At 39.7% G+C, this 26,886-nt stretch overlaps 1 protein-coding gene across 1 annotated transcript; it reads left to right on the plus strand.

Annotated features, from left to right (window-relative positions):
• LOC127849773 (E3 UFM1-protein ligase 1 homolog) lies at positions 1-26,755 on the plus strand. Its single transcript, XM_052382525.1, has 22 exons — positions 1-82; positions 1,840-2,024; positions 4,191-4,336; positions 6,132-6,258; positions 6,851-6,965; positions 7,530-7,660; positions 8,576-8,634; positions 9,297-9,443; positions 9,788-9,963; positions 10,543-10,713; positions 12,694-12,835; positions 14,466-14,721; positions 15,183-15,343; positions 18,655-18,785; positions 18,922-19,095; positions 19,418-19,591; positions 20,844-21,017; positions 21,553-21,633; positions 21,982-22,073; positions 23,233-23,438; positions 24,175-24,270; positions 25,956-26,755. The coding sequence occupies exons 2-22, from the start codon at positions 1,894-1,896 to the stop codon at positions 26,114-26,116; spliced, it is 3,051 nt and encodes a 1,016-aa protein (XP_052238485.1). The 5' UTR covers positions 1-82; positions 1,840-1,893; the 3' UTR covers positions 26,117-26,755.
• The last annotated feature ends 131 nt before the right edge of the window (positions 26,756-26,886 follow it).

The following is a 26,886-nucleotide window of genomic DNA, read 5'->3' on the forward strand; positions in this document are numbered from 1 at the left end:
ATACCAACATGGCGACTTGGGATGACATTTTGAAGTTGCAAGCAGATTTGAAGCAAGCACATGAATCGACGACAAAACTTAAGTATGTTGAATACAAAAATATAGTTTCTTAACGCATGTTTATCGTAAAAAGACATAACCTTTCACACTTTATTGACTGTTTTAATGTTTTTATATACAATACATATCCACGTATTCAGTCATCCGAAATTTTCGTCCGAAATAGACTACCAATTGCCTCTGTTACGAAGTGACTTCAACTTTTATTTTAATATATACGCCTTCTTCTGAATAAAATTGCGCTTCAATGCCTATTTGACCGCCATTTAAAGTCCTCTCCCCATGCACTTGATGCAGCTTGCAAGATGTGAAATTGTGTTCTTTTTGAATGCTCTGAGCTTTTATGCATAGGTATCAGTGTCCGACAAATTCATTGCCCGGAGCCCGGGGGCTACCAAAATTTTTCATCGGGCTACTGAGATTTTCCAGCTCACGCCCGCCGGGCTACTATAAATCTATAAGAGCGGTAGCCCGGTTTATTGATAGACATACGTAGAATACACAGGCTGACCATGTGTTTGTACACTGTATATTGCTTATAAGCCGATAACAAAGTGCAATCAATTATCTAATCAGTCACCGATCACTTGCGGTAATGTCAATTATAAACAGTAACAGTGTATTTTAATCATCCAATCAGAATCAACATTTGTCGTCTGCTAATAATATAATGAGAGCCGGTTGGATAGTTTGCGCACATGATGCAACGTCATTTCGCAATTTGGAAATCTTTGTTAACCGCAACAATCAGTAATAGCGACAACGTTGTTGATGTCGTTAAATATCCAAGGACGCCGAACATTAAATAAATCAAAACAATAGCGGATTCTTCAAAACGGTAACAAAACCGAAAATGAATATTAATTACAACCGTGTGAACGCGGTTAACACCTGCTAATTAGTTTACAGTGTCAATTAATGATTTTATTAAAGGAGCAACTGTTAATCAATAATCCCATATATGCTCGATTTATATTTTTAAAACCAAATTATGGGTGGGTAATATAGACGATAAGAGTCATAAACACAAATGTTTGAAATTTTTCGAAAGTGTCAAATGCATTTCGGCATTATGGTTCTATTTAAAGATATGATGAAACAAGTTCCCAATCCAGACCGTTGTATTGCAACATGCGTAAATCACCTGACACGGTTTGCACGCGTTGTGTACAGCTTTTTTAGGTTATAAATTCTACATTAAATAAATGAATTTCTTTGTCCAGATAAAAAGTGCGCGAACATTGGCGTGGGTGTATATATTTGTAAATAAGAATTTCGTAGCGGGTACAACATTGATATCATTTAATTTCCATTAAAAGTTTCGTTGTGAATTTTAACTAAAGTACCGGGGTATCTCGCGAATTATTTGGCATTGACATTTCCTGTTAATAAAATATAATGTAAACACGCTGTATCGTTACTGTTACGCTGTATCAGTTCCTTCATTATTGAAACAATTATTGTATTGTATACTGACTGCACACAAGTGTCGTAACATACGGATGCAATACATAAATTCGGACTGTACTTAAAGTTGGACACAAGTAAATAAATGATTTAATACTCTCTTGATTTCTTTGAAACTTGGTATTTGTTGTTAAAAAGGGCAATTGCATTGATTAACACCATAAGAGTCAATAGTATTGATCGTTTACGTTTTCAACTTTATGTACTGTCTGAATTTAAGTAAGCATTCATGTGCACATACATGTAATATCTACGTGTAGTATATGATTTTCTTTTGTACATTTACATTTAAAACGCGTGAATGACTTGCAGACAGGTGTTTACGGTGGCAGCCCAGCATTGCGGTGATCACGGGTGTTCCAATTAATGATAGCGTGCAATCGCGGCGATTTCGGGTGTTCGCCGAACACGGTGGTCAGTAGCGTGTCCGTCCCCTCGAAACGTCACCCAACTGGAAAAGTGAACACTGCGGACCGGCGTTTTTGTTTAAGTACAAGGTGCCTGTACTGTTACATTAATTTATGATATTGACTGTGTACATCAGACTACTTGCTGTATTATGTATCTGTATGTATACATATTATGTATATGTAAATGAAGAAATAAAATAAAGATGAAAACTTGCCTCTTATCATTTTGTAGGTAAATTTTATGGGCTACCAAATATTTTTATGTTAATCCTCTTTTGATAACAGATTTTTTGCAAGTTTCCAGCACCACCATATCATGTAAAACTTTCAATGCCGCCCAAACAATGAGTACCTGCGTTTGAACCCTTCAGTGTACGCCATTAAAAATTAATTCGCCCCATAATTTGACCATTGTCACGTGACTTATTACAGCAGCTGATTAGTGTAAATTGTCAATCAAATTTGAGAACGAAAATAAGACCATGTTTTTATTAGTTTTTTTAATGAAAATCATTACATATGTAAAAAGCATTAAGGAATACTATGATTTTTACGTGTTTTATGATCTATCTACTTATTATACAGGTTTTTGACGCATTTTCGTTGATTTGCCGCTATGTGCGCGTCTGCTTAAACAAATTACTAATACACAAAAAACGGTGACGCAGTGCGTGTGCGCGCATGCGTATGAAATGTAAACAAATAAAGGGTTCGGAAAGAGGTGAGGTTCAAGAAGAGGTACTTTAAAGATAAATGTTCAAAACAAAAAGTTGATAAAAACCATAGGCGTAATCAAACCCAAACCAAAGTTATTGAATTGACTAATAAATCTTTCTTACCGAGTATCCGGAGAGAGTCGATGTAGCACGATTTGTTGATTAAAAACGAGATCTATCTAGCTGTGGATTCTGGACATAGTCGATGTATACATATATATTTTCAAGTTTAGAATACTCGGCGTTTTCAATTGCAAAAAACATTTTCATGAACCATTGACTTGTTTGAAACTTGGATTAATATAATTATTCTGCAAGCACATCACATAAGGTAAATTGTTTTAATTTTCGCATTAAGGATACATTTATGATCTGTTGTGTTTATTAATGCCAGAAAATAGTTTATGTTGCCCATTTTAAGTGCCACCTGGAATCGGACGGCAGAGTTTCCATGAAAAATCTTATAACCAGTTGTAACTCCCAGCGACCCGGAGGGTCAATAGCGTGCAGGGGTTTTTCAGCACTGTCCCAAAGCAAACGGACCCGATCCCAAACCGTTAATTTTGCAACTCGTCCAGCTGATGTGTATTATACCAACAAGCACTGCTGTGGTTTAGCGAGGATTCAGTACCATGAACCTGCTGTGCTCCCAATTACGCAGCACATTCACACAAACTAAACTTACTCACCTGATGCTTACCTGCATTTAAGGTGTAGACCTGAATGACAAAACATTGAAGGAGCTGTGTGATGCTTTCAAAAACAGAAAGCAGATAAAAATTATGCTGTAACTTGTGTTTTTGACTGTACAGGTCTAATCTCAGAGTGTAACTGAAACTGAAAAACAATTTTAAAAACAAAAATAACAAGATAATCAAGTTGCTCTTTCCTCACCTCTTTTGTACACATACTGGTCACACTGGGACGATTGGTTTCCCGCCAAAGTGGGAATTTTATCACATTTTGTTAAAGCTGTCTAGAGGATTTCAAACCACTAACTTAAAACAACTTGTTTCATTTGTTCTTGTTCTTAAATTAAGGTCAGGAAAGCTTGAAATTTACGACTTAGATATGTTTTAGTTCAGTTTTAATCCACAACTTTCATCAGATATAAATGTTTGCATGTGTAGACCATAAACACTAAGATCTTAATCATTAGTAAGTTTATAACCCAGATATTTTGTATATAAGTATTATGATTTTCCAAGTCTGTTGACACAAACGAAAACACGTACAATTAAGCTGGTTTCCATTCTTGCACACAATGTAAATAAGAAACAATCAATTTTGTTGAAACCTATCTATAACAATTCCACCAAAAGCAGTATCTACCCCTTGCGATTATCACTAATAGATTGGAATTTATGTGGACGCTTGTATAAAATGAAGCACATTGTAAATCTTGTAAGGTTCTTTTTATGTTGTTTTTATCAGTTAAGGAAATTGGTGAATAAGGTAAAAAAATCAGATTGCGTAAGTTAACTGTGTTATTATATGAACTTTGTATAGAGGAAAACACTATCTGACATATTTGCAGACTGTCTGAGAGGAACGTGATAGAGATAGTGGCAGGGCTGATAGAGCGAGGCTTGCTGGAAGTGATCTACACAGTAGACGGGAAGGAGTACATCACACCACAGGAGCTCAAGAAGGAGATCAAGGAAGAACTGCTCGTTCATGGAGGTAACTACTCATTTCTGCACAGTCATAGAAAAAGGCTGCTTTTACTGTACTTTTTCATGTATTATGCACAGTTTTAAGCCCCCAAATTTCAATTTAATAAGTTGGTGTGCGTTATACAATGATAAAGTGCTGATTTGCCAAAAAAATATCATGGCTTCCTAAATATCCATAATACTAAAAGACACCATGTTTGGCATTCAAAAATTTTGGTGTGCATTATACATGGTTGCCTGTGATACATGGTGAAGTACGGTACGGTCTTGGAGTTGGCAAGTGCTAGAAAAGTATTTTGTTATTTCAGCTTTGGTGAGTCCATTGAATCCATTTAATAGAAGCCCACACCATGGGAAATGCAAAAATTGAGTATTACAATAATTATAATGCTGCAAAATATTGGCAGATGTAGTGAAACTATACATCAATGTTTGGGAAGTATTTTATAATCTGTCCAGATTTTGTTTCTACTTATATTAACTTTTAATGTCTGAATTTATTATGCTCCCCCAAAAAAAATTGGGGGGGGGGAGCATATAGTTGCCGCTCCGTCTGTCTGTCCGTCCGTCCGTGCACAATTTTTAGTCCAGGCTATTTCTCAGCAACTAATAACCGGAATTCAATTAAACTTTATGGGAAGCTTCACTACCAAGAGGAGATGTGCATTTTATCAGCCGGTTCTGGTCGGATGATTTTTCACAGAGTTATGGCCCTTTGAAATTTCCATGAACTGTACATAAAGTTCAATTCTTGTCTGGGCTATTTCTCAGCAACAAATGACCGGAATTCAATGAAACTTTATGGGAAGCTTCACTACCAAGAGGAGATGTGCATATTATCAGGGGCTTCTGGTCGGATGATTTTTCACAGAGTTATGGCCCTTTGAAATTTTCCATTAACTGTACATATAGTGCAATTCTTGTCCAGGCTATTTCTCAGCAACTAATGACCGGAATTCAATGAAACTTTATTGGAAGCTTCACTACCAAGAGGAGATGTGCATATTATCAGCCAGTATCAGGGGCTTCTGGTCGGATGATTTTTTTCCAGAGTTATGGCCCTTTGAAATGGTCCATTGTACATATAGTGCAATTCTTGTCCGGGCTATTTCTCAGCAACTTATAATGGGAATTCAATGAAACTTAATGGGAAGCTTCACTACCAACAGGAGATGTGCATATTATCAGCCGGTTATGGTCAGATGATTTTTTACAAAGTTATGGCCCTTTGAAATTTTCCATTGTACATAAACAAATGTAGTGCAATTCTTGTCCGAGCTATTTCTCAGCAACTTATCACGGGTATTCAATGAAACTTTATGGGAAGCTTCACTACCAACAGGAGATGTGCATATTATCGGCTGGCTATGGTCGGATGATTTTTCACAGACTTATGGCCCTTTGAAATTTCCATTAACTGTACATATAGTTCAATTCTTGTCCGGGCTATTTCTCTCCAACTACTGACTAGAATTCAATGAAGCTTTATGGGAAGCTTAACTACCTTGAGGAGATGCGCATATTTTGTCCAAAGTAATGCCCCTCAAGACGTTTCCTTTTATTTGAATATATAGTGCAATATTGTGACAAAAAACCTTTGGGGAGCATCACCCGTCTCCGATGGTTTGTTGTTTTAATACTGCTTCAGATAATTAATGCCAATGATAATACATATTGTGGCTATTTTTATTGCCACATATGTTCACCACATTTTTTGAAGGTGAAGGTCTAGGCTTCCATTAAAGTTCAATAATCATCCATTAGTAAATTCCTACCTTACTGACAGCTGTGCATGTTTTCAGGCCGTATCAACCTGGTGGAGTTGTCGCAGGTGTTGAATGTTGACTTCAGCCATGTTGAGGGCAAGGCCACGGAGGTAGTCTACCAGGACAGCAGCCTCTCTCTGGTACTGGGGCAGCTCATACACAGGTCGGTGCTCTTATAAGTGGGTTGGTTTAATTGATCTGCATGTGTGTAAAGTGTCATCCCAGATGCAGTCTGCAAAGGCTTATCAGGGCCGAAACTTTCCGCCTAGACTGCATTTTTCCTAAGTATAGACGTCCTTTACACACAAAATACAATAAAAGTGAATTGTGTTGCACCTGATCTCCATAGATTTGTTGGGAGGGATATAAAAGGAACTATTCTATCGCTAAAGAACAGTTCAGACAATCTATGTGTCTTGTGAACTTCTTAAAGCAGTCCTGATTTATTGAATTATTTTGGTAATACGAGTCGTGTTCTGAAAAAACTGGGCATAATGCATGTGCGTAAAGAGTCGTCCCAGGTTAGCCTGTGCAGTCCACACAGGCTAATCAGGGACGACACTTTCCGCCTTAATTGGAATTTTGCTAAGAAGAGACTTCATTTAAACGAAAAGTGTCATAAAAGCGGAAAGTGTCGTCCCTGATTAGCCTGTGCGCAGTGCACAGGCTAATCTGGGACGACACTTTACGCACATGCATTATGCCCAGTTTTCTCAGAACACGACTCATACCCACACAGTCCTGCCTGTCTGCAGGAGCTACTTGGACCGGTTAGCCGAGGAGGTAAATGACACGCTGCAGGACAAAGGTCATGTGACCATCCCTGACCTCACCAAGCAGTATGACCTGCCTGCCGAGTTCATTGCCAAGGTAACCATGCTTACCACCGGTCTCTCAGACAACAATGCCAACTGTTTGGCAGAACGAGTCTGATTATGCTAAGTTATGTAACTGGCAAGCCTGCTTACCATATAAGTATGGTAACCTTAAAGGTGTTTGAAATATTAGGAATTAATTAGCGCTGTTTTTAATGATGGTTATGACCGATTGCACCAATATATGAAACAAACAATTTTAAAGGGGCCAATATTTTACTAATAAAAGAAATTGTGTGGTATCCTGCATGAACATTTCTCTGTGCAAAACCATAACCATTTCAGGGTATTATTAGTTACCCCGTTAGGAACTGTTGGTGTATGGGATATACACCCTCAGTAATTTTATACCATACGAGAGTGTAACGCTTATATCTCAACCGACTACTCCATCACTCAGGTAGTATGGAAACTTGGGGTGTATGGAAAATACTTCATGGGCACGTGACCGCTCTAAGCCAATCAGATTAGGTCACTCTTGTAAGAGATGAGATATTATCTATTAACCATAACCATTGGAGGGTTTTATCTATTAACCATAGAGTCTTTGTATTCTCAGAACCTGCTGTCCCGGCTGGGAACTATTGTAAAGGGACAGGTAGACAGCTATGACAAGAACGTGATCTTTACTGACGCCTTCATAGCCCGCATGAGAGCACAGATACGAGGGGCCTTCAGTGCCATCACCAGGTAACACATACTGCTGTTGTTTGTGAAAAGACCTGTCCAGGATGTGCAAGACTTTGGAAAACCCAACCAATCAAATGTTTAAACAAAGTCTTTGGAATCCTTTTAAGAATACAATTACACACAATTTTTGTAAAGAAACTTATAAAAAAACTTTGCCCAAATTGATTTTTGTTAGGAAGTGTCCATTTATCTTATTTCATACAAACGCTCTTTTTTCATCGGCTAAGTGTGGTCACTGGCTGTTTATTTTTCCATATTAGATCAATTATGCTCATAATCCGTCATAAACGTTAAAAGATGCCACTAAAAAAACAAACAAGATGACATCATTAAATACATTATAGCTAACTTTTCTCAAGCTTTTTTATGCTGATATTTGAGGAACTGGATAAAAATACAATCGTTACACTGCTTCTTACTCATGCGTGCAGTGTGAAACAGGGTGGTTAGTTTATATTGGACTCCAACTGTGCTTTCTTCCAATATTAACCCTTTCCCACTCTCAAGCAAAGTGAAAATGGCTAAGTGCAAACAGCATAAAACCAGAACAGCCTGTGAGTTACTCGCAGTATGTTCAGGTTTTATGCTGTTTGCTGTTCATCAGTATCTAAGATTTTCAATGAAGCCTAAAAAAACTTGAATATACAAGTAGTAAGAAAGGCCTGTAATTAAAATTAACTTTCTAAGTGACTACAAATGCGTGAAAATACATATCTAATTGGTAAAGGGTTAAGTCACTGATTCTGTATCACAAGCAGTACAAAGCTGTGTAACTAATATTATTATGCACATGAAGTCAGGCAGTTTAAAACACAATCCATGTATACAAATAATGTGTCTTACTTTCCATGTTTGATCATTTCATTCTTTAATCTTTCAGCTAACATATCATATTACTGTTCTAATATTTTGCAGACCAATTCAGATAGGAACCCTGCTGCATCAGTACAGATTTCAGGAGAGAATGTTTTATTGTAAGTCACTTTTTACTTTTTACATAACCTAGTTTTACAGCAAAATTATTATCCCCCGCCAAAGGCGGAGGGATATTGTTTCGGCGTTGTCCGTCCCTCCGCCTTTCCGTCCGTCCGGAGCCATATCTTGGAAGTGCTTTGGCGGATTTCATTGAAACTTGGTATGAGTATATATATGGATCTTGAAAAATTGCTTTTTTGAGTGTCATATATAACACTTTTGTGTAAAGAAGCATATTGGCGGGGGATATCAATTCAACGAATTTGCTTGTTATAGTAATAAGTTTTGCATGTTATACTTAATTTCTTAACTTTGTCATGTTTTAATGAAAATATATTTGACATAATCTAGCCAACCAATTTTTATTTTCGTGTACATTTTTCATCCCAATTTTATCAAAGCAAGTTTTAATATGGCCTGTACTGAGTATTTTGTATGAAATGCTTTAGTGTCAATGTTGCATAGTGGATGTCATGTCCGTCTAGTGACAGTGAGGTCATGGGTTCGATCCCCACTGTGGAAGCAGTCTTTAGATCTCCCCCAAAGACACCAAATACTGGTTCTATTCAGGAAACAGACTCAAGAACGTCTCAAGAAGCCTCAGGCTTTTGATGCTATCAAGCTATGATAAATGGGTTTCAACTAAAAACTAATGTTTCAGCGATAGTTGAGGACCTGGTGAAGGCAGGTAGACTAGCGGGCAGTCTGTCAGGGGGCCGGCAAGACAAGGCCACGTATATACCCCACATCTACACCAAGTCACAGAACAACTGGGTAGATAGCTTCTACAAGCAGAATGGATATCTAGGTATACCCCTGCTACCGTGTGTTTGATATACCATGTCCTCTTGATTCCTTCGTAATGTATTGGATTTTCCATGTTCTGTTAATGATAGTGTGTTTCAGCTCTTCTTGGGGTTTCCACCATTGACATTGGATCTTTTCTGGTCAACATATATGGTACCATGGAAAGAATATTAGATAGAAGAATTTGATAATATCTGTGTTCATGTGTATGCTTGAATACAAAGAGATTTGTATGTTTATAAAAATAAAAATTAAAAGTAACTTTTGTTATTGAGTTTTTGCATTCATTCCTTCCAATTTTGTAAGCTTTTTGTGTCTCTGATATAAGTTCTTGATTGTTTGCAGAATATGATGCTATGAAGCGACAAGGAATATCCGATCCGAAGGACTTCATTCGCAAGCGTTTCCCGGGTGAGCCTATTGTGTACTTGAGCACGTGTTGTGTGGGGCGTGGTATACAGGACGGGGTGGAGACCGCAGTGGAGGAGGCCCTGGAGACCGGCACCTGGGTCGATATCAAGGTCTGTGAATGTACTGGGAGTTGTAAATATGAGCTTTGTTCTGGGAAAACTGGGCTTATTGCGTGTGTGTAAAGTGTCACCTAACCCTAACCAGAACCCTGCAGTCGGCTCAGGCTTATCTGGAACGAAACTTTCCCTCTTAATTGAATTTTCATTAAAAAGAGACTGTTTTTAAACGGAAAATTCAATGAAAGTGGAAAGTGTCGTCCCAGATTCTCCTGTGCACATGCATTCAGCCCACTTTTCCGAGAATGACACTTATATAATATCAGTATTATCAAAACATTCACATGTTTTGGGGCCTAGAGATCTGTGTTAGTGATGATTGATTGTATGTCAGCAACTTTTCAGATATGTTGTATTAAGAAACATTTTCATTAAAAGGTGCACACATTTTCATGTTCAAGTATTCAAAGCCTTTTTTAAATTGAATGGTTCAAGTCATGAAAATAAGTTTACATTTTATATGGTGACTTGTGTCCCAGTTTCTGCAATATTATAGAAGGTGAACATTTAAGTAGACAATAGCTATTTAGGGTCTGGTAGAGCAAACATATATTTTCTTCTGTTTCCTTTCAGCCAATCCTGCCGTCCATTCTGTCTGCCCAAGATGCCAGCTCACTCCTGACAGGTTGCCTGAGGAAGCACCCTGGGGCGCTGGTCTGCTGTGATACCATCGTGGCCAGTGAGAAACTCATCTCCCAATGCTCCAAACCCTTCCCAGACCTCATGGCCCAGAAGGCAGAGAAGGTATGCAATTCTGTGAAAGGCGCTATGGTAAAACGGTCCTTATGCATGCTCGTAAAGGGTCCCCCCGGATTAGCCTGTGCCGTCCAAACATGCTGATAGTGCTGCAGCGAATCCAAAATTTCAATCGCATCCGAATTCGAATCCAAAAGCTCGGATATCGAATATCTGTTCAAATCCTAATTTGAAAGTAAAAATACGCAAAATAAATTATAATCTATATATATTTTTTATGAAAAAAAAGAAATAATTATTATTATATACTTTACAGCTACTAATATTTATACTACTTTAGCAGCATTAGTAGCTGCAGCCGCAACAGCAGTAGTGGAAGCAGAAATAACGACATCAAAAACAAAAACAAATACTAAGTAGATGCAAAAAAATTGGACTTCCGTTGTTCAAACAAACTTTTATACCTGAGTCCAGATTCCGCAAATTTCTCAAAAACTATAAAAATCGCACATACACGAAAAGTGTCAGCATTTTAACGACAAGCATTAATAATAATGTCTCATATTAAACACATCTATGTCAGCCAGATATAATATGAATAATGCTGTATTTTAACAAGGAATAAACGCGTCACACGCAATCTGCAATAAGAATCAATAAAATACTTCGTAACGACCACTTATAAGCCAGAATTAGTATGCTGATAAAACCGGAAATGCTTTCCACACCAAGGATTTTAATTGTTTAGGTGCATCGTGAATTTTCTTCTGCACCATTTTGCACCATCGAAAACGAAAGTAGACTGTGTTGTACCATGGTTTTGTCGAAAAAGTAGTGATAATTGTGACAAAATACGTACCTGTCAGCCTTTCAAACAGAAAGAAACAATTTAACGAAGGTATTAGGGCGAAATAAACAATTACCACAAAGGAAAGGTTAAACTCAAATAAGATCCGGATTCGAAACCGATTTTACCAACCACGGTAAGATCCGCGAATCCTCGTTTGGATCCGCGAATCTCGGATATTTCGGATATCCATTGCAGCCCTACTAATCAGGGGGAAGACACTTTATGTTGTATGGATTTTTTCTCCATGAAGAAAGTCTCTTCATAGTGAAAATCCCTTTTAGGCAGAAAGTGTTGTCCCTGATTAGCCCGTGCAGACTGCGCTGTTTTATCTGGGACGACACTTTACACATATGCATTACGCCTCATTTTACAAGAGGGAGGCTCATATCAGCTTGAAATATTTCGTTGAAACAAAGTCTTAACAAGAATCCAGAAGAAAGGAAAATGTAGTTACTGCAAACTGCACAGGCTTTTCTGGGACGACACTTTATGCACATGCATTAACCCTTTCAGTGCGGGAACCGAATTTTGAAGGCCTTTGCAAACAGTTTGGATCCAGATGAGACGCCACAGAACGTGGCGTCTCATCAGGATCCAAACTGTTTGCTATTCTGATAATATTCTTTGAAAAAAATCGAAGAAAATGCTAATTTTAGAAATTCAGCAGACCACATTTTAGCAGACGACAAATTTCCCAGCATGCAAAGGGTTAAGTATAGTTTTCCAAGACTGAGACTCGTATTAACTTTAAAATTTCGGCCAATACTGAAAAGGAAGGTTTAACATATCATAGGCTCGGATTTTACATTTGCTGGTATTCACAAACAGACTTATCACATGAGATCTGAGCACAGACCATGACATTACTTTTAATTTGTATCAACTTTTTCTTTATGAAGCATTTTGAAAATAAAATTTATGTATACTACTGTTTGTGAATGTTAATTTAAAAATTGTGCTGTTCAGCATTTACTCTCAAATTGCTTGGAGACATAAAATAATCAGATTTAAAAATAATTTGGTTATTATCCTCTGCAGTGAAAATGTAGATACAAATTATGGAGAGAAAAAAAACAATGCCATGATGTTAAGAATAGGTTTAGTTCCATTATAATTTAGACCAGATCAATATAAGATTGTTGTTGATAGCTGTTATGAGGCTGCTGGTTTGTGTACAGGACGCCAAGAGCCACCCTGTGTTCAAGATCGGTGCTGACGGTGGTGGCGAGACTCGCTCAAAGGAAACCAAGGACACCGGGGGAGGTAAATCTGGCCAGACCAAAGATGACAGGAAGGACCAGCGCAGACAGAAGGCTGTTGGTGAGTACATGTGCACTCGGGGTCATTTGTCAACAGAAACAAAATCAGGTTTAATCCCCTAGCCTTGTTTCCCCTGATGGGCCTATAGATGTGGACTCCGTCCAGCGTTTCATCCTCTTAAAAACTAATAACCACAATAACTGAAAAAGATTTGAATATATTTATGCCCCCCTTCGAAGAAGAGGGGGTATATTGCTTTGCTCATGTCGGTCGGTAGGTCGGTCGGTCGGTCCGTCCACCAGGTGGTTTCCGGATGATAACTCAAGAACGCTTGGGGCTAGGATCATGAAACTTCATAGGTACATTGATCATGACTCGCAGATGACCCCTATTGATTTTGAGGTCACTAGGTCAAAGGTCAAGGTCACAGGTGAAGGTCACAGTTACTGGAAATAGACATTTTAAGGATTTAGCATGGTTCAAACAAGGGAAACAACTACAGTTTATGCATGTTCTTTTTATTACAGCATTTGCCACCCTTTAATTCATTTAAAATCTCATTTTACAGCAGAGATTCCAAATCTGACCTGTAAAAAAAAATTGTTATTGGTTACGTTGGTTATTTTGTCATCCTTCACCCTGTGGTGTCCATCTGTCCGTCTTTTGAATGTTAAAGTGACTCAAACATTTGAGTCCTGCTCTGTGAGGCCTGCATTTTCCCACAGCTAGGCTCATTTTTAAGGTCTATGTAACGTGTGTTTAACATTTATAAGGGCTATGTGACGTGTATTTGACTTTTATAAGGTCTATGTAACGTGTGTTTGACGTAAGGGCTATGTGACGTGTATTTGACATTTATAACGTCTATGTAATGTGTGTTTAACATTAATAAGGGCTATGTGACGTATATTTGACATTTATAAGGGCTATGTGACATGTATTTGACATTTATTAGGGCTATGTGACATGTATTTGACATTTATAAGGTGTATGTAACGTGTCTTTTACATTTATAAGGTCTATGTAATGTGTGTTTTACATTTATAAGGGCTATGTGACGTGTATTTGACATTTATAAGGGCTTTGTGACATGTATTTGACATTTATTAGGGCTATGTAAGGTGTGTTTGACATTTATAAGGGCTATGTAACGTGTCTTTGACATTTATAAGGCTTATGTGACATGTATATGATATTTATAAGGGCTATGTTACATGTATTTGACATTTATAAGGGCAATGTGACGTGTGCCTTACATTTATAAGGGCTATGTGATGTGTATTTGGCATTATAAGGGCTATGTGATGTGTATATGACATTTTAACGGCTATGTGATGTGTATTGGACACATATAAGGTCTATGTGATGTGTATTTGACATTTATAAGGGCTATATGATGTGTTTTTTGACATTCATAAAGGGCCATGTGGCATGTTTTTGACATTTATAAGGGCTATACATGTATGTATTTGATATTTATGAAGGCCATGTGACATGTATTTGACATTTAGAAGGGCTATGTGATATGTTTTTGACATTTATGAGGGCCATGTGACATGATTTTACATTGAGAAGGGCTATGTGATATTTATTTGATATTTATAGGGCCTATGTGATGTGTGGTTGACATTAATAAGGGCTATTTGGGGTGTAATTGACATTTTAAGGGCTATGTGAAGTGTATTTGCAGCCGGCAGTGGCAGCACTAAGACATTGACTGGGACCCAGGGTCGTGAAATCAAGACCAAGTCCTTGAAGAAGAAGGGTCACAAGAGTCGCGATGACCTGGGGTCAGACGAGGAGGTGACGACCTCTAAGCCCAAGTCAAGGTCACAGGAGATAGAGTTCATGACCTTGGAGGAGATTGAGGGTGTACTCAGGAAGGAGGAGTCACTGAAGGAATGCCCCGAGGAACTTGTGGCAGAAATAGCTCAGCAGCTGCTCAGGTTGGTCTAATGCTCAGCAAGGCCTGATAATCCCAGCCTGGGTAATTAAAGCTCTCAGAAGATATTTCGCATGTTTGCATACTTTGACATAATCCCTCCTGAGAAATTTATAAAATTACATGCTATATTGGCTAGCTTTTATAGCGATGTGGAAGAGTGTCTGCCTGATTTGGAACCCGGAGGTCCTGGATTCGATCGCCACTGTGGTCGTGTGTCAGACGTCCCTTAGAAGTCGTGGCAGTAGGAAATTCATGGAAGGATTTTGCAATTGGAGGGGGTGTATGTAGCAGGGTTTGGTATAAGGAGAACTTATACTGCCTTGCTATATAAGCAAGCTTTTATAGCGACGCAGTTGAGTGTCTGCCTGATTTGGAAGCGAGTTTTTTTCTAACACATTGTAACAACCCTCCTCCCCCCCTGAATTCACCTATAAACCCCTCTCTCCCCTGTGTTTCCTTAAGGCCGCTGACAAAGCAGTACCAGGAGGTGGCCCACTCCGTGTTCCTGCAGTCTACAGGCACGGCTGCCTCACGCAAGAAGACTCACGGACAGCTACAGGACAGACTCACGGCTCTCTGGACCAACGCTAGACTCTTTGAGAAGGGACTCAAACTCATGCCAGGTATTTTAGACTCTTTGAGAAGGGACTCAAACTCCTGCCAGGTACTGTAGACTCTTTGAGAAGGGACTCAAACTCATGCCAGGTACTGTAGACTCTTTGAGAAGGGACTCAAACTCATGCCAGGTATTGTATACTCTTTGAGAAGGGACTCAAACTCATGCCAGGTACTGTATACTCTTTGAGAAGGGACTCAAACTCATGCCAGGTATTGTAGACTCTTTGAGAAGGGACTCAAACTCATGCCAGGTACTGTAGACTCTTTGAGAAGGGACTCAAACTCATGTTAGGTACTGTAGACTCTTTGAGAAGGGACTCAAACTCACACCAGGTATTGTAGACTCTTTGAGAAGGGACTCAAACTCATGCCAGGTTTTGTAGACTCTTTGAGAAGGGGCTCAAACTCATGCCAGGTATTGTAGACTCTTTGAGAAGGGACTCAAACTCATGCCAGGTACTGTAGACTCTTTGAGAAGGGGCTCAAACTCATGCCAGGTATTGTAGACTCTTTGAGAAGGGGCTCAAACTCATGCCAGGTACTGTAGACTCTTTGAGAAGGGACTCAAACTCCTGCCAGGTATTGTAGACTCTGAGAAGGGACTCAAACTCATGCCAGGTACTGTAGACTCTTTGAGAAGGGACTCAAACTCCTGCCAGGTATTGTAGACTCTTTGAGAAGGGGCTCAAACTCATGCCAGGTACTGTAGACTCTTTGAGAAGGGACTCAAACTCATGCCAGGTATTGTAGACTCTGAGAAGGGGCTCAAACTCGTGCCAGGTACTGTAGACTCTTTGAGAAGGGGCTCAAACTCATGCCAGGTACTGTAGACTCTTTGAGAAGGGGCCCAAACTCATGCCAGGTATTGTAGACTCTTTGAGAAGGGGCTCAAACTCCTGCCAGGTATTGTAGACTCTTTGAGAAGGGGCTCAAACTCATGCCAGGTACTGTAGACTCTTTGAGAAGGGGCTCAAACTCATGCCAGGTATTGTAGACTCTTTGAGAAGGGGCTCAAACTCATGCCAGGTACTGTAGACTCTTTGAGAAGGGGCTCAAACTCATGCCAGGTACTGTAGACTCTTTGAGAAGGGACTCAAACGCATGCCAGGTACTGTAGACTCTTTGAGAAGGGGCTCAAACTCATGCCAGGTACTGTAGACTCTTTGAGAAGGGGCTCAAACTCATGCCAGGTATTGAAGACTCTTTGAGAAGGGGCTCAAACTCATGCCAGGTATTGTAGACTCTTTGAGAAGGGACTCAAACTCCTGCCATGTATTGTAGACTCTTTAAGAAAGGGCTCAAACTCATGCCAGGTACTGTAGACTCTTTGAGAAGGGGCTCAAACTCATGCCAGGTATTGTAGACTCTTTTAGAAGGGACTCGAACTCATGCCAGGTATTGTAGACTCTTTGAGAAGGGACTCAAACTCATGCCAGGTATTGTAGACTCTTTGAGTAGGGGCTCAAACTCATGCCAGGTATTGTAGACTCTTTGAGAAGGGGCTCAAACTCATGCCAGGTATTGTAGACTCTTTTAGAAGGGACTCCAACTCCTGCCAGGTATTGCAGACTCTTTGAGAAGGGACTCAAACTCATGCCAGGTATTGTAGATGCTTAGAGAAGGGACTCAAACTCCTGCCAGGTATTGTAGACTCTTTGAGAACGGACTCAAACTCATGCCAAGTATTGTGGACTCTTTGAGAAGGGACTCAAACTCATGCCAGGTATTATAGACTCTTTGAGAAGGGACTCAAACTCACACCAGGTATTGTAGACTCTTTGAGAAAGGGCTCAAACTCATGCCAGGTATTGTGGACTCTTTGAGAAGGGGCTCAAACTCATGCCAGGTATTGTAGACTCTTTGAGAAGGGACTTGAACTCCTGCCAGGTATTGTAGACTCTTTGAGAAGGGACTCAAACTCATGCCAGGTATTGTGGACTCTTTGAGAAGGGGCTCAAACTCATGCCAGGTATTGTAGACTCTTTGAGGAGGGACTCAAACTCATGCCAGGTATTGTAGACTCTTTGAGAAGGGGCTAAAACTCATGCCAGGCATTGTAGACTCTTTGAGAAAGGGCTCAAACTCATGCCAGGTATTGTAGACTCTTTGAGAAGGGACTCAAACTCATGCCAGGTACTGTAGACTCTTTGAGAAGGGACTCAAACTCATGCCAGGTATTGTAGACTCTTTGAGAAGGGACTCAATTTCCTGCCAAGTATTGTAGACTCTTTGAGAAGGGACTCGAACTCCTGCCAGGTATTGTAGACTCTTTGAGAAGGGACTCAAACTCATGCCAGGTATTATAGACTCTTTGAGAAGGGACTCGTACTCATGTCAGGTATTGTAGACTCTGAGAAGGGACTCAAACTCATGCCAGGTATTGTAGACTCTATTAGAAGGGACTCAAACTCATGCCAGGTACTGTAGACTCTTTGAGAAGGGGCTCAAACTCCTGCCAGGTATTGTAGACTCTTTGAGAAGGGGCTCAAACTCCTGCCAGGTATTGTCGACGCTTTGAGAAGGGACTCAAACTCCTGCCAGGTATTGTAGACTTTGAAAAGGGGCTCAAACTCATGCCAGGTATTGTAGACTCTTTGAGAAGGGGCTCAAACTCATGCCAGGTATTGTAGACTCTTTGAGAAGGGACTCAAACTCCTGCTAGGTACTGTAGACTCTTTGAGAAGGGGCTCAAACTCATGCCAGGTATTGTAGACTCTTTGAGAAGGGGCTCAAACTCATGCCAGGTATTTTCGACTCTTTGAGAAGGGACTCAAACTCATGCCAGGTATTGTGCTCCTTCTGGTATAACAGTCAGTTTTCTAGCCTTTGGTGTTTCCATTGACAGTATTGAGTCCAACATTTTAGAGTCATTAATAACAGGTGAAATTCTGATTGTCAGAAAAATAAGTCACAAAATACTGGTATTTTGGTATAAAAAAGAGGGAGTCTGAAAATAAGTGTCCAAAAGAGTAATTATGGTAAATGATATTTTTATGAATTGTGTAGGTCATCTTTTGTATATGGGCAACCTCAGTTTTGAATATGATATCCTGAACTGCAAGTTTGAAGACTAATTGTACAATCTTTAACTGATATATCATGAGATACTTCAACAATATACATTTTAATCATTGCTGTGGCATAGTGGATATCGTGTCCTCCAAGCGACCATGAGGTCCCCACTGTGAAAGTGATCTCCATTTTAGACTCTGAGTATTGGTTCTACCCATGAAATGGACTTAAGAGCGATTCTATAAGCTTTTGGATTTTAATTTAATTGAGCTTAAATAAAAATATGTCTTTCTCCCCGTTGCAGAGGACGTTCAGGAGCAGCTAGTGAGACACCTGCTGAGGACTGTGTGCACAGACATCACCAACCTGGTCCTGAACGCCGTGGCAACAGATCACATGCATTCCGTTGAGGACGAGACCCTCTTCACAACCGAGGTATGTTCATAGCAACAGATAACATGCATTTTGTGGAGGACGAGACCCACTTCACCACCGAGGTATGTCCATAGCAACAGATCACATGCATTCTGTGGAGGACAAGACCCACTTCACAACTTAGGTATGTTCATAGCAACAGATTACATGCATTCTGTGGAGGACGAGACCCACTTCACGACTGAATTATGTTCATAGCAACAGATTACATTCATTCTGTGGAGGACAAGACCCACTTCACAACCAAGGTATGTTCATAGCAACAGATCACATGCATTCTGTGGAGGACGAGACCCACTTCACCAGTGAGGTATGTCCATAGCAACAGATCACATGCATTCTGTGGAGGACGAGACCCATTTCACAACTGAGGTATGTTCATAGCAACAGATTACATGCATCCTGTGGAGGACGAGACCCACTTTACAACTGAGTTATGTTCATAGCAACAGATCACATGCATTCTGTGGAGGACGAGACCCACCTCACAACGGATGTATGTTCATAGCAACAGATCACATGCATTCTGTGGAGGACAAGACCCACTTCACAACTGAAGTATGTCCATAGCAACAGATCACATGCATTCTGTGGAGGACGAGACCCAATTCACAACTGAGGTATGTTCATAGCAACAGATCACATGCATCCTGTGGAGGACAAGACCCACTTCACAACTGAGTTATGTTCATAGCAACAGATCACATGCATTCTGTGGAGGACAAGACCGACTTCACAACCGAGGTATGTTCATAGCAACAGATCACATGCATTCTGTGGAGGACAAGACACACTTCACAACTGAGGTATGTTCATAGCAACAGATTACATGCATTCTGTGGAGGACAAGACCCACATCACAACTGAGGTATGTTCATAGCAACAGATCACATGCATTCTGTGGAGGACGAGACCCACTTCACCACCGAGGTATGTCCATAGCAACAGATCACATGCATTCTGTGGAGGACGAGACCCACTTCACAACTGAGATATGTTCATAGCAACAGATTACATGCATTCTGTGGGGGACAAGACCCACTTCACAACTGAGTTATGTTCATAGCAACAGATTACATTCATTCTGTGGAGGACAAGACACACTTCACCACCGAGGTATGTCCATAGCAACAGTACACATGCATTCTGTGGAGGACGAGACCCGCTTCACCACCGAGGTATGTCCATAGCAACAGATCACATGCATTCTGTGGAGGACGAGACCCACTTCACAACTGAGATATGTTCATAGCAACAGATTACATGCATTCTGTGGGGGACAAGACCCACTTCACAACTGAGTTATGTTCATAGCAACAGATTACATTCATTCTGTGGAGGACAAGACACACTTCACCACCGAGGTATGTCCATAGCAACAGTATACATGCATTCTGTGGAGGACGAGACCCGCTTCACAACTGAGGTATGTTCATAGCAACAGATTATATGCATTCTGTGTAGGACGAGACCCACTTCACAACTGAGATATGTTCATAGCAACAGATTACATGCATTCTGTGGAGGACGAGACCCACTTCACAACTGAGTTATGTTCATAGCAACAGATTACATTAATTCTGTGGTGGACGAGACCCTCTTTACAACCGATGTATGTTCATAGCAACAGATCACATGCATTCTGTGGAGGACGAGACCCACTTCACAACTGAGGTATGTTCATAGCAACTGATTACATGCATTCTGTGGAGGACGAGACCCACTTCACAACTGAGTTATGTTCATAGCAACAGATTGCATTCATTCTGTGGAGAACGAGACCCACTTCACAACCGATGTATGTTCATAGCAACAGATTATATGCATTCTGTGGAGGACGAGACCCACTTCACAACTGAGGTATGTTCATAGCAACAGATCACATGCATTCTGTGGAGGACAAGACCCACTTCACAACTGAGGTATGTTCATCGCAACAGATTACATGCATTCTGTGGAGGACGAGACCCACTTCACAACTGAGATATGTTCATAGCAACAGATTACATTCATTCTGTGGAGGATGAGACCCACTTCACAACTGAGTTATGTTCATAGCAACAGATCACATGCATTCTGTGGAGGACGAGACCCACTTCACAACCGAGGTATGTTCATAGCAACAGATCACATGCATTCTGTGGAGGACGAGACCCACTTCACCACCGAGGTATGTCCATAGCAACAGATCACATGAATTCTGTGGAGGACGAGACCCACTTCACAACTGAGGTATGTTCATAGCAACAGATCACATGCATTCTGTGGAGGACAAGACCCACTTGTCAACTGAGGTATGTTCATAGCAACAGATCACATGCATTCTGTGGAGGACGAGACCCACTTCACAACTGAGGTATGTTCATAGCAACAGATCACATGCATTCTGTGGAGGACGAGACCCACTTCACAACTGAGTTATGTTCATAGCAACAGATTACATGTATTCTGTGGAGACGAGACCCACTTCACAACTGAGGTATGTTCATAGCAACAGATCACATGCATTCTGTGGTGGACGAGACCCACTGAGGTATGTTCTTATTAGCTAAAATGTAGCTTACAAGGTCTGGAAAAACTAAATTTAAAAATAATGAATACTGTATGTGCACTCTCAAATAATCTAACTCACTTACCATGTACTTTTAATTTTAATTGTGAACATCTATCACTGGACGTAATTGTTGTAATTGAAGCACTAGTTTTGCTTTATGTAAATTTGTCTCAATTGTTTATCATTTTAATATTAAATATTTCTGTTTTACAGAGTCGACTTAAACTGATCCCAAAGCTGCCAGAGCCATTACAGACTATCATGGGAAAACTGAATAGCTCACTGAATGGGAAGGTAAGTACAGACTGTCATGGGAAAACTGAATAGCTCACTGAATGGGAAGGTAAGTACAGACTGTCATGGGAAAACTGAATAGCTCACTGAATGGGAAGGTTAGTACAGACTGGCATAGAAAAACTGAATAGCTCACTGAATGGGAAGGTTAGTACAGACTGGCATAGAAAAACTGAATAGTCCACTGATTGTCTTTGAAAATCGAAGTGATTGTTTCATGTCAAGGTTAACAAAAGTCTTGTTTGATTTACTTTAGAACAATATTAAATTACAAACGATAAATTTGCAAGCGCAACCTTTTATCGTATGCAAACTAGATTGTGTGAGATGGCATGTTTCTGATTTCAGAGCCTTGATGAGTTTTTTGGCCATCTGGACTTGCTGTGTGGACCCGCACATCTGGGTATACTGTTGAGAAAACCAGACAAGAAGAAGGAGAAGTAAGCAGGGTTGTCTGTACACTAAAACTGATTTTACAATTTCACTTTTTCTGGACAAACTGGACTTAACCCTTTGCATGCTGGGAAATTTGTCTTCTGCTAAAATGTCGTCTGCTGAATTTCTAAAAAAAGCATTTTCTTCAATTTTTTTCAAAAAATACTATCAGAATAGCAAACAGTTTGGATCCTGATGAGACGCCACGTTCTGTGGCGTCTCATCTGGATCCAAACTGTTTGCAAAGGCCTTCAAAATTCGGTTCCCGCACTGAAAGGGTTAATGCATATGCATACAGTGTGGTCCCAGATCAGAATGTGCAGTCTGCACAGGTGTATTAGGAATGTCACTTTGGGTCTTAATTAAATTTTCGCTCAAAAGAGACTTTCTTCAAACTAAAATTGCCATACAAGCGGAAAGTGTTGTCTCAGATTAGTCTGTTTGGACTGCACAGGCTAATCTGGGATGACATTTTATGCACACTGCATAATCCAGGATTTCCCAAAACGTTGCTCAATTTATCTTCTCACAGTAAACGTCTCACAAGTAAACTTCTTTAACTGGAGATTGCAGTATGTCAGAAATGCTCAATAGATATCAAATGTCTCCAGTTATCAAGTATTCTCATAAAAAAGAAATCCACCCCCTTTTATAATGTATGTTCTGTCACAAACTCCTTTGCAATGTTGTTTTGTACAGTCCTAGTCTTCTTCCTCTCTGTTTGTTCTCCCACTTTTACACTCAATGGTTGCCATGGCATATTAGGTGTGGTGTTCGCCTTGCAACGTTCAATCCACAATGTTGGAGCGTTTGTAAGATCTCCTCTAATGATACCAAGTATTGGTTCTATCCTGGAAAATAACTCGAGATCTTTTCAATAAGCCTTAAAATTTTGATGCAATGAAGCTTAACTCTTTCAGTGCTGGAACTGAATTTTGAAGGCCTTTGCAAACAGTTTGGATCCAGATGAGACGCCACAGAGCGTGGCGTCTCATCAGGATCCAAACTGTTTGCTATTCTGATAGTATTCTTTGAAAAAAAAATCAAAGAAAATGCTAATTTTAGAAATTCAGCAGACAAAATTTTAGCAGACGACAAATTTCCCAGCATGCAAAGGGTTAAATAAATGGGTTATAAACATAAACTCTCGCACACAGACAGGTGACCTTGCACCCATCGTCAGACCCTGCTGGAGCAGCTGCACACTGAGACAGACCCTGCCATGACCCTGCACCTAACCTGTGTGATCCTCTTCCACAAGGTCACACAGGCAATCCTGCACCTGCCAGGTCGCTGTGTACCCCTGGTACTCACATTCCTCAAGAACCACTTGGAGCCAGAGAAGTTTCAGGAATTAATCAATCTGCAAGGTATGTATCATTATTACAATGAGTTGCACTCTGGGAAAACAGGGCTTAATGCACATGTGTAACGTGTTGTTAATATGGAAGTTCTCATTTAAAGAAAATCTCTTTAAAACAAAAATTCTCTCCAGGCAGAAAGGGTCATCCCGGATTAGCCTGTGGGACAACACTTTTCGAACATGCGTTAAGCCCTGTTTTTTCTAAAGGGCTGTTCTAATGTACATAGCATGTGAAGATTATTAAGAATGTATATTAAATTATGGCAGCTTTCACAATGGTTTTATTTGAAATGATTTTATGGTCTGTTTATATATTTATGTGCCTTTTGTTAAATTGTAAAGTCTCATTTACTGCTTTTTTTTCCACAACATAAAATCATCTCTTTAAAGTTATAATTTTTTTAAAGTTTGACAATAGGTATAATTGAGTCATCTTTCGGTTGTTTACTAGTAGTTTGTGGTTCGGTTTGTCTGTTTGTTTCTCCTTATAAGTATACTAAGTTTGTGGAAGGAACTTCTTCCACATTTCTCAAGCAGTTGAAATTTCAAATATGTATTGTCCATGAAGTGTAGATTTGCAAGACACAAATTTCACTTGCATTTATTTCTGATTAATGTTTCTTGAGCATAGGAATTGGCATGGCATCTATGCCTGTAACAAATCAGTGTGGGGTTTTTGTTGGTATTTTTAAGTCACATTTGTGACAAAGCTAAAGTTGTTTAAATCACATGCTGGCTTGTAGTGCATGTAATGTTGGGCTGGGAGTCGGAGGGGGAGACAGGAGACCTGCTGACGGCTCTACTGGAGGGCAGATATGCCTCTGTGGGGTCTCTACGAGGTCTGTAGGCAGCCACCTATGTATGCACACCTCCCTGAGTACGCCCCGTACATGAGACTCATTCTGGGAAAACTTGGATGATGCATGTGCATAAAGTGTTGTTCCAGATTAGCTGGTGCAGTCAGTGCAGGCTAATCAGGGATGACACTTTCCGCTTTAATGGAACTTTTCGTTTAAAGGATGCCTCTTCTTAACAAAATCCAGTTTAGGCGTGAAGTGTTGTCCCCGATTAGTCTGTGCCAACTGCACAGGCTAACCTGAGACCACACTTTACACACATTTATTGAGCCAATTTTTTCCAAAACGAGGCTCTTAATCTATCTGTGTAGTCTTATCTATGCCTAATTGGCCCAGAACAAGATCTTTGACCATCTCCTGACATGCAGAGCTCTTAATCTATCTGTGTAGTCTTATCTATTAATATATCTGTGTAGTCTTATCTATGCCTAATTGGCCCAGAACAAGATCTTTGACCATCTCCCGACATGCAGAGCTCTTAATATATCTGTGTAGTCTTATCTATGCCTAATTGGCCCAGAACAAGATCTTTGACCATCTCCTGACATGCAGAGCTCTTAATATATCTGTGTAGTCTTATCTATGCCTAATTGGCCCAGAACAAGATCTTTGACCATCTCCTGACATGCACAGCTCTGTGTATGTCCCATAACTTTGAATGCACAACTGTCCCTCAGTATGGCTGTATAAGCACCGTGTAGTATCACATACATCCTCAATCAGTACAGGGTCTGAGAACATCTCCCCTATTGTTTGTGTATGTACTGTACAGATCGGTTTATACACCGAAGATATTGCACAGATATAAGTCAAGCCCTGCAGTAGGTCATATTACACCCTCACACTGGCAGAAACCCATGTTGCACAACTTCAGCTTTTTGACAATTTATGTATTTTTGTGATATGCAGCATTGATAAAAGTGTATGTCCTTTTCTGCATTTGTTAAATGATAAATTAAATGTGTATATAGATCAAGATCGAAAATTAAACTTGCCTTAATTGTAAGCTGACTTTCTGTAAACCTTGAAAAAGAAGCAATAGTATACCTCATGCCTGTACTATATGCACAAACTTTTTTATGCTCCCCCAACAAATTTTGGGGGGAGCATATAGTCGCCGCTTCGTCTGTACGTCTGTCTGTCCGTGCACAATTTTTGTCCGGGCTATTTCTCAGCAACAAACGACCGGAATTCAATGAAACTTTATGGGAAGCTTCCCTCAAGAGGAGATGTGCATATTATCAGCGGGTTCTGGTCGGATGATTTTTCACAGAGTTATGGCCCTTTGAAATTTTCCATTAACTGTACATATAGTGCAATTCTTGTCCGGGCTATTTCTCAGCAACTAATGACCGGAATTCAATGAAACTTTATGGGAAGCTTCACTACTAAGAGGAGATGTGCATATTATCAGCGGGCTCTGGTTGGATGATTTTTCACAGAGTGATGGCCCTTTGAAATTTTATATAAAAAAATTCTTGTCCCCCCAACTACTGTGCCCTCAAGACGTTTCCTTTTATCTGAATATATAGTGCAGTATTGTGACAAAAAAAACAAACTTTGGGGAGCATCACTTGTCTCCAACGGTTTCTTGTTTATTTTTCAAAGGCAGATTCTTTCCATCGGTATATGCAATAAAGGAATAAACTTGATATACTTGTTTGCAGACCTAGTCATAGCCCGATTACAAAGCAAGCAGGCTGCTGGGGAGGGGGACTCAGGTGACCTTGAAGACAGCATTCAGAAAGTCAAGGTCATTGCTGTGGAAACAAAGAAGTCTATAAGCAAGGGAGCAGCCATGGAGGGAGTGACAGCTGAGGAGGACTGAGGCATTGTGGGAAACCAAAACTTCCTAATAGACCTACCAAACAGTGATGTACTAAATCAACATGGGTTATTAAAATAGTGATTAAAACACCTTCAGAGTTTTGATAATTTTTTAAGTTTTTTATTTTTAAGGTACAAACATGTTCATATATGTTACTGACTTCATAACTAAACCATTATTGAATATTAACAACAAAATGGCATGTGTGAATTTAAAAAAATGCTCATAATAATCTTAACCCTTTGCATGCTGGGAAATTTGTTGTCTGCTAAAATGTCGTCTGCAGAATTTCTAAAATAGCATTTTCTTCGATTTTTTTTTCAAAGAATACTATCATAATAGCAAGCAGTTTGGATCCAGATGAGACGCCACGTTCTGTGGCGTCTCATCTGGATCCAAACTGTTTGCAAAGGCCATTAAAATTCGGTTCCCGCACTGAAAGGGTTAAAGAATGTGCTGCAAAACCACACTGACACTCTCGATTAAAAGCTTCTATTATGATTTATTTGTTTTTCAGTAAATAAAACAAGTTTATTAAATGGTTTTACATTTATTTTTGAATTGTATGTAATTATTATTTATAAACATTTGTACAGCAAAACAATGTTTTTAAGGTGGGGAATAAATTGTTAACATTCATCTCTGTTTTATGTATTGTCATGACTCTTTCAGTAATATGAATTTTGAGAATGAACAAATCTTCCCGGAGCTCTGAAAGTTGGTTTGATTAACTTAATAAATTCGTGAGCCAGGGAAAAAAAACAAGTATT

The sequence above is a fragment of the Dreissena polymorpha genome, chromosome 11 (assembly GCF_020536995.1).
Source record: "Dreissena polymorpha isolate Duluth1 chromosome 11, UMN_Dpol_1.0, whole genome shotgun sequence".
NCBI lineage: Eukaryota > Metazoa > Mollusca > Bivalvia > Myida > Dreissenidae > Dreissena > Dreissena polymorpha.

Excerpts from the sequence above, each read along its gene's own strand:
- LOC127849773 (XM_052382525.1), top strand. The coding sequence starts at position 1,894 with ATGATAGCGTGCAATCGCGGCGATTTCGGGTGTTCGCCGAACACGGTG. Across the intron at positions 6,966-7,529 it reads CTGCCGAGTTCATTGCCAAG|AACCTGCTGTCCCGGCTGGG; the intron begins GTAACCATGCTT and ends TTGTATTCTCAG. Across the intron at positions 24,271-25,955 it reads CTCTGTGGGGTCTCTACGAG|ACCTAGTCATAGCCCGATTA; the intron begins GTCTGTAGGCAG and ends ACTTGTTTGCAG.